The sequence below is a fragment of the Hibiscus syriacus genome, unplaced genomic scaffold, assembly GCF_006381635.1.
Source record: "Hibiscus syriacus cultivar Baekdansim isolate YM2019G1 unplaced genomic scaffold, ASM638163v2 tig00112949_pilon, whole genome shotgun sequence".
NCBI classification, from domain to species: domain Eukaryota; kingdom Viridiplantae; phylum Streptophyta; class Magnoliopsida; order Malvales; family Malvaceae; genus Hibiscus; species Hibiscus syriacus.
This window is the reverse complement of record NW_024063423.1, coordinates 76,954-88,185: the sequence shown is the minus strand read 5'-3', so window position 1 is coordinate 88,185 and position 11,232 is coordinate 76,954. Positions and strand designations below refer to the sequence as shown.

General features: G+C 34.6%; 2 protein-coding genes and 1 pseudogene across 2 annotated transcripts; 1 reads left to right on the top strand and 2 right to left on the bottom strand.

The window, feature by feature from the left end:
- Window positions 1–809: 809 nt before the first annotated feature.
- On the top strand, window positions 810–2,588 carry LOC120184779 (trafficking protein particle complex subunit 2-like protein). The gene is made up of 5 exons (XM_039189156.1): window positions 810–926; window positions 1,033–1,129; window positions 1,326–1,404; window positions 1,521–1,599; window positions 2,424–2,588. The coding sequence occupies exons 1-5, from the start codon at window positions 894–896 to the stop codon at window positions 2,562–2,564; spliced, it is 429 nt and encodes a 142-aa protein (XP_039045087.1). The 5' UTR covers window positions 810–893; the 3' UTR covers window positions 2,565–2,588.
- A 1,036-nt stretch (window positions 2,589–3,624) lies between these two features.
- Window positions 3,625–5,532, bottom strand: LOC120184778 (annotated as a pseudogene).
- A 767-nt stretch (window positions 5,533–6,299) lies between these two features.
- On the bottom strand, window positions 6,300–9,879 carry LOC120184775 (translation initiation factor IF3-1, mitochondrial-like). Its single transcript, XM_039189154.1, has 8 exons — window positions 9,583–9,879; window positions 8,868–8,964; window positions 8,563–8,633; window positions 8,262–8,360; window positions 7,864–7,917; window positions 7,476–7,544; window positions 7,281–7,355; window positions 6,300–7,152 (listed from the first exon to the last, which is right to left on the bottom strand). Exons 1-8 carry the CDS (start codon window positions 9,778–9,780, stop codon window positions 6,388–6,390), a joined length of 1,428 nt encoding a protein of 475 aa, XP_039045085.1. The 5' UTR covers window positions 9,781–9,879; the 3' UTR covers window positions 6,300–6,387.
- Window positions 9,880–11,232: the final 1,353 nt, after the last annotated feature.

The window sequence follows — 11,232 nt, the reverse complement described above, 5'->3', positions numbered from 1 at the left end:
ACCCATCAAAGTCTTGAAAAAAAATGATAAACAATATATTTGATCATCCGATTATATTAAGTTTCATTAGTTTAATATTATATTATATTTTAATTATTAGTAATTAAATTTTCTTTAAATACAGGTAGAGATAGTGATATAATTTAATATAATAATGATTTTAGTCTCTAAAATTTATATATAATATCAATTCGATCCTAGTTTGAAATAATTCAATAATTTTTTTTTGATTTTCTTAATCATTAACAATGCGCATACACCCTTCAAACGTAACTGCTCGAACTCAATACCTCAAGAGATAATAACATTCTTTGTAACCACTAAAGTCATTCAATAGATTCTTATTAAATTATGTTGTTGAATAGTCTGAGATGATTACATTGTGGTATATATTCATAATTTTTCTCAGAGATTAACAATGCACGCATATTCGTATATGTAACTGTTTAAATTAAAACTTTTAAGAAAAATAACATTTTTTTTTTACTTATAAGACCACTCAATGGATTATTTATTAACATTTTTGAATTAAAATTAAATATAGGATATATAAATTTGAAGATTAAAATTATTATTATTATTATTATATCAAGGCATATTACCTTTCCGTCAATTCAACTGTGTACGGTTATTCAAAAAATATAATATTAATTGTTGATTACTAAAAGATAATTCTATAACCAAAACAGAAAGCTAATAATAGTTGATTAATTGAACATGTAAATCAAAGGCAGCTAGTCCTTCATTTCAAGGGTACAAATGAAGTGCCACACTAACTGTAATGCACACTCGAGAACACACTAAAATTCCTTCTCCACTTAACGGTACCAGCTTATAAGACTTGTATCCAATATTCCGCTTCAGATAATTGCCGGAGTGAAATCGGAGAGAAGATGGTCGTGTGCGTTGCCGTCGTCGGTCATCAGGCACGGCCTCCGATCTCCGCCGTTCTTTCTTTCAAACATCGCAAATCTTGTAATTTTTCGTTGTTTCTCATGATTTGTTTTTCATGTATCACGAGGGGATGAACAGAACAATCCTCTGTACATACAGAGCTTCACCGACTCCGATGATGCTCTGAAACTCCACCACATCGTACATTGCTCCCTCGATGTCATCGATGAACGAGGTAATCAAATTACCACTTTAATCTAAGGATTCTCTTTCTCATTTATCTTCATTGAGATCTTAGGATCTGATTATGCATATTTGGGGGGAAATTTTGTTGAATTTTCATTTTTAGTGAAAATTTAGTTTATGTTGATTTCAAATTATAGATTTTGAACGTCTGATGTAGGATTAAATTTTTGCTTATATATATGTAGTGAACAATCCGAAAAAATCCGGACCGACATTGAACGAGACGTTTTTGGGCTTGCTTTATCCTACTGAAAATTATAAAGTGTAAGAAGTTAATTTTTATAGTTTTAAGTTTGATCTGGAATTCTTGTGTTGTTGTGATTTGTGCGTGTTGCAACTTGCAATCTCTAACTGGTTGTGCATGGTTGTGTTGGATGCAGTTATGGTTATTTGACAAACACGAAGGTGAAGTTCATTTTAGTGACTAATTTAGATGTTAGAGACGCCGATGTCAGAAATGTAAGTATTGCCTTCCTGACAATGATGGTAGGACTTCAGGATTGTACTATAAGTCTATGAATATATTATTTCGATTTTGTTCTTTGTTCACTGGAGAGAGGCAATGTTGATTTGTAGTAATGCAGTGTTTCTCGTAATATCTTTATTTCCGCCTCTCCATCTTCACTTATTATACCCAGAACTTTCAACACTATGGGTCTATATTTAAAAGATATGTTTCAAGAACCTAATTATCTCGAGAGCATGCATGCTCTAGTGTTGCCATTGAGTTTATCTTGGTATCACATGTATTTTAGCTGAGTTTCTATTTATGTTTAGTCGAGACACTGCCTAAGCTTTAGCCGTAACCTTGAGGTAATGTAAGGCTGTAGTCTCTATTCTTGGGATGATGATAATCTATGGAAATGATAGAAAGGTGAAATCTGGAGAATGGTAAACTTTTGAGTAAATTATCATCACGTATTTCTATCTACAATGTTTACTGGTTTATCATGATACTTGGATAGGACTTAGGAGGTAGACCCGCTTATGTAGAAACTGTCGGAAATTTTAGTGGCTGTTTCTAATTAGAGTGAAACGAAACATATTTTAGCTGTGCATATTTGCTGATTTCCTAGTGCGTGTTTCGGTTCTTCTGTAGATTTTCGTTTGTGGAATTATATTATTTGTTATTGTTTCAGACGAGGTGGTAAGATTCCCCAATATAACTGTAGGTTTGATTGTTCTACATCATCTTGTTGGGTGATATAGGTGGTAATGTTAAGAGTATGTACTTTGCTAGTAATTAGACACAAGATGACTTGTTTTTGCATTTGAATATATAGTTTTTCAGGAGGTTCCACGCTGCATATGTTGATGCTGTATCAAACCCGTTTCACGTCCCTGGTAAAAAGATAACATCCAGAACTTTTGCAGATAGAGTGAGCACCATTGTCAAGTCATTTGGGATGAGTTCAGCTGCGTGATTCTGGTTTGAGTTCAATGCTTTTCCTAATCTTAAAACTAAACTATCAAATACTGTTGGTATCAGGAATGACAATTGTTACTGCGGATGCGGATTCATATATTTGTAGATATTCAACTTGTTTATTTATCCGAGTTTAACATGGACAACAAATGAATTTGGATTAAAACGTTTGAACTATAGCATTTGAGTCGGAAATGCAGAGTTTGATGAAGCCATGATCTACTCCACAATCGAGTTCTACATGTTGATGAAGCCATCATATAGTGGATAAATTGAGTTCTACATGTAGCCAAGTTATAACTCATCGTCATCTTCTTCCGCAGTGTGCTTTGTGAGCACTTGCTCCTGTTGTTTTCTTTCTCTTCTCTCCTCGGCACTTTCTTTCTCCTTATGGGAGTTTGGCGGGAACCGAAGTGCGCGCACTGCCTCGTTATGCATATTGATTCAGAAAGCAATCCTAGAGTTGAATGACTTTTGAGGCTCGGTTGTAGAGTAGATATCTCCCGTCTCCTTTGATAGCATGCATCCGTTCACATGATCCAATGTTGCATCAATAGCTCCATCTTTGATTGCTTTGGCTGCTATACTCTTGGCATCAGCAACAGGGTCCAATCTAAGCTTCTCAGCAACATCATCGAGTGAGATGCAAGAATACGAGATACTTATGTCGCGCAGCCCTGTGCGAATAACATTATGCTGTAGCCTAATAATTATGTACCCAGTCTGAACTGAAGGTGTTTGAGAACTTTCGGTAACAGATTTTAAGAGCTCCAAATCCCCAATGCATACAGCCTGAAATTACACTCAACATCAGACGTTATCAAAACTAGTAAATTCTTGGCACTGCTTAATCCCAATTAAAATCCAAATGTTGATGGATATGATAACACAGGATACCGATAGAACAACAGAAGATATGTAAGAGCTAAATGCGGTTTTTTCTCTCCCCCCCCCCCGCCAACTTTTTAACGGTAAAGTCGAGTTAGGAATATCGGGCTCAGTCCTTTATAAAGCAGAATGAAAAGAAAACCATGTATGAAAAACTCACATTTGTCAGTTCAAAGCAAGGTCTCAATGCTTTCTCCATGCCTTTCTGCATAAAAATCAGTTCGCTCAGGGATTTCTCGTAGCAGTAATCGAACGATAATTGTCCATTTGTTGCACTGAACTCGAAAACCAAGGGCCGCGACCGGGGATTTCCGAGAAGCTTGGAGGAGACACTCTTTGGCATCCGTGTACTCCAATTGAATTGTCCTAATCTTTCCCAAGTAAAAGAGGTATCAGCAAAACTGCAGCAGAGAACCTGTCTTAGGGTATAAAAGCCAATTTTAATGTTTTTATGGCTATAACAATGACATTTAGTCATGTCAAATCTCCAGGCAACAAATTCATAATATCATAAAGATGAAGTTTGGCAGGCTATAATAAGGCGAACACCTTGGAAACATGGGTGGCTTTCAGATATGAAAAACTATTACTTGCCTGCTGATTTGAGTGAGCTTCAAATCTAGGTGCCTTTGACCTCAGTTTCTCCGCTTGATCATACAAATTATAATGGAGGTAATTTCGAAGAAGCAGGTTGAGAAGTGTCTCCTACATGAGAACAATATCGAAGCATAAGACCCCTAACATCAGAGATACATTGTTCCAATATTTGAAATTTTACCTGACCCGGTTCGTCATGGCGTAATGTTGCGATCCAGTGCAGGGCTAGAAGGTCACTGTCAATAAAAGATCATCTGATTAGACCTAAAATGTCATACTGTACTGTATTGTACTTCTGGTCTTGTATACAAGCACATAACTGATATAAAAGTCAGCTTAGAGTACTGTATAGCTCACCCCCTAATTTCAGCAAGATCACCAGTGAGTTCATAGCAAAGAGAGTAATAGAAATAGAGCCTAGCTGCTCGAACATCAACAGTACTCTTGTTCACATTCTTCACACGGGCAATGCCGGCAGAGGAACAAGCTTTTGTCTGAAACGAGCTAATCGTTACATAAAAAGAAGAGGTAAAATCACAAGAAACTACTTGCAAATATATACCTCATTGTATCTCTTTTGATCAATCAAAAATATCAGGACAACCAAGTAACAGTAGATTTCTAGCTCCCGCAGGGAATTCTTTGTGGGAGTGTCAACTTCCATCTCATGTTCATCTTCCTACAAACAACATCCAATAATTGAATTCAAGAAGAAAACAACAATGATTTAAAGAAATGCTGATATCCTACACTAAGTTTATAGTGTGCCGATCAGTTCGAAGAAAAATCATAGTACAAAAAAGTTTCCAATTCACTTTATCATTGGCACCAAAACCACCACGAAAAGACGAAGACGAAGAAGAATCAAGCAGTTGCATATAAATAACTGAATACTGCGACATCACATTATTAAAAAATACCTTAGGAAGATAAGAATAGAGTCTAATATGGGCCTCGGATCCGGGGGTAAGTGCGAAACTGAGGAACGCAGAAAGCACAGATGATTTCAGCTTCCGTCTTAAAGCCATAGTCTTACAGCCCGCAAAATACGACGAGCTTCACGATCATATGCACCAGTCTCTACCAGAGACGCAATTTCCTTCAAATCTAACAGAAACCCATAAACTCTATTCAAATCCATAACTATTCAGCTCATAAAACATCAACGTATTTTTTTCTCAGAAAACACGTGGATGTTTAGAGAGGTTAAATGATTGAACTTACGGTGCAAAGTTGAAGGAGAAGAAGAAGCGAGGGAACCGGAAGGAGCAGCTTGATCTTTCATTGCTACATCATGAGTCCTTTTCGAGAAATCTGAAATAGATTTGAATTTTGAAAAATATGTAAAAATCGATATTAGAAAAACAGAAGCTAAAGTTCTAAATGGGGATAAACTTAAAAGTTAAAGATGAAAGAGAATCGATTAAAACTGACCTTTGATTCACGAGCTGAAGTGCACTGGATTTGGAGGAAGCAAGAACCGAGTTAGTTTCTTGGTAGAGAGGAGCAAGATTTTGAAGTTTTCTAGTTGAATGATTCAAATGTTGAATGATTCAGATGTGCTTAATGAATTAACTTTAAATGTGATATGTTGTTTGATAATGGTTCTGAATCATTCAAAATATACTTCTGTGCTGAATCATTCAGCACTGTTTTATTAAATCAGTCAACACTAAATCATTCAGAGGTACAAAACAAACAGTCCTTAAGTTTCTTTAACAGCAAGTCTCTGAAGAGAAAAAGGGGAGACGAAATTACGTGGAAAAATCGAAAGTCGTAAAACGTACTATTTAAAATTTAAAGAATTTCTTAAAAAATATTAAAAATAAACTACACCAAATCATCACTCAATTTGTTATCATTTTAATTTTTAAAAGCCGTTGATTTTATAATTCAATTTTTGAATTATTATTGTTTTGATCACTTATTATACTAAGTTCAAATTCGACCTTTATTTCACTTAAATCGCATCATTGACCCAAATCCATTTCACACCACCACGATCATTCCTAATTAAATAAATGAACTATTTACTCTAACCATAACATTAAATAATAATGCTAAATTAAAACGCAAATGGAACATCAAATTGTCCGTCTTCTCTTATTATCACCAAACAAGTAATAATGAAATGTATTTTCTTCTCACTTCACCATATCATCCAAATACAATGGTGAGGAGAAGCATGCATATCAATGCTGATACAATATAACATCAATCACTCCAAAAAATAATAATAAACTAGGATTTTCTAGTCGACCAAAATTAAATCAGCTATTTGCTGCTTGTGGCAATAACAAATATCGTATGACATTTCCTACAAAGCTAAAGTTTGATTAAGGATTTCGATTTGGAGTACTAAATACTCCGAACTTGTCTTGTCCACCCATATTGTTGCCGGGCTTCCAGTTGCTATCGGATTGTGAGCCGGAAGATTTCGGATTAGCAACATTTCCTCCCATGCCACGGTTTCTTACAGGTGCATACCTGTTTCCCTCGTTGCCGGGTGCATCCGCTGCTGTACCCTGCTTGCCAGAGGAATTTGCATTTGGACTGCCGAATATCCCAAAGCTCGTGAGAGGCTTTGAAGCTTCATTCCCTACTTGCTTATACCTGTCTGCCTGTCTTATATTCTGGCCCGTGTTTTGAGGTGGTTGCCGTGGTGGGTATCGGAACTGGGGTTCTGACTTGACTGACTCTCTTGTACTCTGGCTCATATTAGGCAGTTCCTGTCGCGGATACGGGAACTGAGGCTCTGACCTAACTGGGTTACCAGGTGAGAACTGATTACTCGGTTCACTTCTTTTGTATCTGTTGCCAACATTTTCATCCTGCATTTGCATAGGTGAAGACATTGGCAGGTCATCTTTGTCTGAAAATTGTGTATCTTCAGACTCTGACCCAGATTCCATAGATTCATCAACGGATGTTGGATTATCAGTAGCTGATTCAGAAGAAGTTTCAGCCGCATCACCATCAGCAACCTTTGATTTTTTTCCACCACCTTTCTTCGTCAAGCCGAATTTGGCATGCCTGACTATCACATGCGCATTTGTTTTCTCCACCTTTAGCTCAGTTTCCACGACACATACACCTTCAATCTGACAAATCAATAATAAAAGGTTGGGAAATAAGCGGTGGGGATTCGAGAGAAGAGGAGACATAAATAAGGAATCAAAAGTACATAAGATACACTAGGGGGGGAAACAAGTATAGGAACACGAGATACCAATTTAGTGAGACGAGACAATATTCTTCCCAAGTCCTCGCCTTCGCCCTCCTTACCCTTACCCATGGCCATACACTATTGGTGAACAACAGACGACACTCGTTAGTATTCATTAGGATTCAAAACCATAACAGCACCATCAAAACATATATTAATGTACTTAAACCATTAATCGTTTATAAAGAGTAGAAGTACCTTTACTCTGTAACCACGTTCCGCTAATCGTATGACATTTTCTGCCTTCAACTTAAGGTCTTTTTCTTCCTGCAGAAGCAGAACTTTATCATGGTTCCCATCCATATATATTCAAAATTTTAGTTGAAGATTCAGAAAACCAGCTTAATTTGTGTATCACAGTAAAGCAGTTCGAGAAACCCAATGGGTAAATCTGTATATGTAAAACTTTTAACCAAATGCTCCAGCCAACAGTCACTATGTTGTTCAGTCTTAAAACATGTTTTTGTTTCTAATATCTTCAGCACTATCATTGATTGATGTTTAACAGCACGGTTTCAGGATGTATAAAAATGTTGAATGAACATCAATAAAAAAATTGATAAAAATTCTTATAGAAGGAACTTACTATTTTGCCCTTGAATCGAATATCGCACACTCCTTTCTTTAATGTATCCCCTGACTAAGGAATATAAAATTTATTAAGAAAAAGGTATAGCTAAAACATTGTATGAAAATGAGGCAGGTCCATGCATAGACAAACGAGGACAAAATTAGTCGGTGTGAAATATGATTGTTGGTTCATATCAGAAAAAAGAATACCATAAGTCTTCCCAAGAGCTAAAAAACATTGCATGGCAACAGTGCGAACTGATTTTTAGCAAAGAAATTTCAAAATCTACAAAAAAAACTACAGGTGCAAAGTCTGCGTTGCTGTTGCTCTTACTTCAGAAAAAAATTCATGTCATACTGCTGAATATTTGCTACTTCATCTTGAGCCAAATGAACTTAAATCATGCAACTTACTTTGCTTTTAGCAACTTCCTTTTCCTTTTGACGTCGTTGGTACATTTCCTTGTTATAGTCCATCAATCTACAAACCGGTGGGTCAACCTTTTTTTGAACCTACATGAAACATAGAACTTCTATTACATGCCAAATGAGACAAAACTGGAGAATAAGGTTATTCTTCAGGAAAAAAGATAGAATAAAAAGTGGAGCTCATCAAAGAAAAGCTCTAACATGATATAATGAAATAAAAGGAAATGGTGAGAATGTTCTCCGAAACCAAACGGAAAAATTGACCTGAAAGTAATGCATTTTCTACCTCAACTAAATCGACACCCTGCTTCCTTGCTCGTTGCAATGCTTCTTCAATTGTGACAACAGCATGCTGACCTGTGATTTCATAAATCATAATCTGATCTAAAATAGCAAACGACTACTATAAAACCATTTTAGACAATTCAATTAAGTCTTCCATTCTTATCCCTTGTGTTCACTTCAACTGAAAATTTATAATTGAAAGGCTATCCTACTGACAAGTTCATCACCATAAACGTAATACAGGCATATGAGAAAAGACCTTTCATTTTAGTAAATAATATGAAACACTGTGTCAACGTCACGTACCATCCTCCATCACCAATCTAACAAAACTAGCAGTGATTTGCTTATTTAAACGAGGCTTTTCCTTGTCTTTCTGCTCGACCTTCTTATTCTTAGTAGCCTGAAATAATCAAACAAAACAAATTAACCCTCTAAATTAAAAAAAAAACTATTACCAAGTATCATAATCAAAATACCCTTCCAAGTTGGAAAACAGATGAAAAAAGATTAATTGCACATGCACCAGACGTCCCCAATGGCCCAATTTATGAGCGAAATTCTAAACCAATTCAACCATAATCTTCAAAAATGTTCCAACTGAACTAAAGAAACAATCAACATCGATGTTAATTACCAGCTTAGACCTGTTACGATTCCTGACATATACAAGCTGACAATAATGCTTGGCTTGGTATGAAGGATGAAAATTTGTTAATCAAATGATTAAGATTCATAACCACTTTCTTACTTTGAAATTTAACCATTAGATTAAAGAATTTCCATCCTTCATCCCAAGCAGAGCCTAAGGGCCTAAACTGAAACTGACAACTAAACCGACGGAGTAACCTGTTGGGAACAAATCTCTCAGGACTAACTTAGAATTCAACACATGGTTCAGGGACGTCTAGTGCTATTAACCAAATAAATTTTTCATCAAAAGAAAACAACATAACTAGATTCAAAAGGGAAAAAAAAGACACTAAATGAACAAAAAGCTAATACGATCTTGCAAAGTTACCTGAATCGGTGCAGCAAAAGACCTGACATTAATGTAAAAATAAGAGGGCTTATTCTCGATACTGCAAACGAATTTCTCTAAAGCAGAGATCCTCGTTTGATTAACCGAGGATGCATGAGGAGCTTGAAAGTGTAATCTCCTGCATTGATTTGATATAAGTTGAAGCTTAGATTGATTGATTCTACGCCAAAATGCCATGTTTTTTTCTTCTTAATTTAATGTTCCAAGTACAGTGGCATTCTTCGGAGCAAAGCTGAGGGTTTCCGATGAAGGAAGGAAACAAAAACCCTAGTTGCTTCAAAAAAGATAGATCTGTCTGGTTTTTCCAACACGAAGGTTTCCTATGGTTTCTGCTACAATTGTGATTAACTTCTAAGCCCAAATACACCCTTGGGCTTGCAAATAGAACATGCTGGCCGCCGTTTCTGGGTTTTTATTTTCACTTTTTTTTTGGTGATCTTATTTCTCAGACATTAAATTAGGAATGGGTATTTAGCCCGAATTCGATAACTTTGACCTGGCACGATTTTAAAATGTTAGATTTTTTTTTTGAAAGTTTGTGTTAGGTTTATGATTAAAATATTTGATCTAGGAATAGTAGTGTAATTAATCTTCATATATTTAAGAATAATAATTCGGATTAGATCGAGGGCGGGCTATTATCTCGAAAGTATGATCAGGTTTCGAGTCGAATAGGTTTTCTCCAAATCCAAATCAAGTTGGATCACCTGTAAAAAAAAAGAGTGTTATACTCAAGTTAAGTTCGAATGGACCAAAAATTTAACTTAATCCGATCCACGAACACACATACCTTTTTTATTATTATTAATTTTGAGTAAGTACAAGGTGATATTTGTTCAAAGATAATTCTTAACTATTTGGCATTGTTCACTCACACGTGAAATTTGTTTAGTTCGGTCGGTTTTTTATTTTTAAACTATTTTTATAATTTTATTTTTATTAAATTGTTTTAGGTTTTAATTTTTTTATTTTAAGGAATTGATTTTATTTTATGGTTTCTAGTGTTATTTGATAAAGTTTTTTAAAAAATAATAAACGTTTTTTTAATTAATTAAATAAAAATAACTAATAATTTTTATATGATATTTTTTTTATTTATTTTCATTGTTTTCAACATGATTTTTTTACATTATAAAATATAAAAAAAATTAATTGTAAATAAAAATATTTTTATATAATATTTTACAATAATTGATTACGATTACATTATTGAAACTCTATTATGTTTTATTTTTATTTTTGTTCTAAACCCTTTGGTTGCTTTAAGTAGCTAATATAATTTCAACTAAACCCAAGTCTCAATAGAATAAAACCTGTTTTAGAAAATAACTTTTTCCAACATTAATTTTATTTAAATTTAAAAATTAAAAATAATACTAAATCCCTTGAAAAATTAATTAAACCCTCAAAATTTTATTTTTTTTAATTAAACTCTGATTCCTTTTAATAAATTCCATTAAATATTTTTAAATTTAGAAATTCACTATTATTTGAACTCGAAACTTTATTTAAGAATTATCGAAACCTAAGAGATTATAAATGGATTCATCACCTCGTGGGATGTATCTTCTTATAGTAAGGATTGTAAGATTTGACATCTGGTTTTAATAACGACATACTACCTTATTC

Excerpts from the sequence above, each read along its gene's own strand:
- LOC120184779 (XM_039189156.1), top strand. The coding sequence starts at position 894 with ATGGTCGTGTGCGTTGCCGTCGTCGGTCATCAG. Across the intron at positions 1,130-1,325 it reads CGATGTCATCGATGAACGAG|TGAACAATCCGAAAAAATCC; the intron begins GTAATCAAATTA and ends ATATATATGTAG. Across the intron at positions 1,600-2,423 it reads GAGACGCCGATGTCAGAAAT|TTTTTCAGGAGGTTCCACGC; the intron begins GTAAGTATTGCC and ends TTGAATATATAG.
- LOC120184775 (XM_039189154.1), bottom strand. The coding sequence starts at position 9,780 with ATGGCATTTTGGCGTAGAATCAATCAATCTAAGCTTCAACTTATATCA. Across the intron at positions 8,965-9,582 it reads CTTTTGCTGCACCGATTCAG|GCTACTAAGAATAAGAAGGT; the intron begins GTAACTTTGCAA and ends TGATTATTTCAG. Across the intron at positions 7,918-8,261 it reads AGGAAGTTGCTAAAAGCAAA|TCAGGGGATACATTAAAGAA; the intron begins GTAAGTTGCATG and ends TATATTCCTTAG.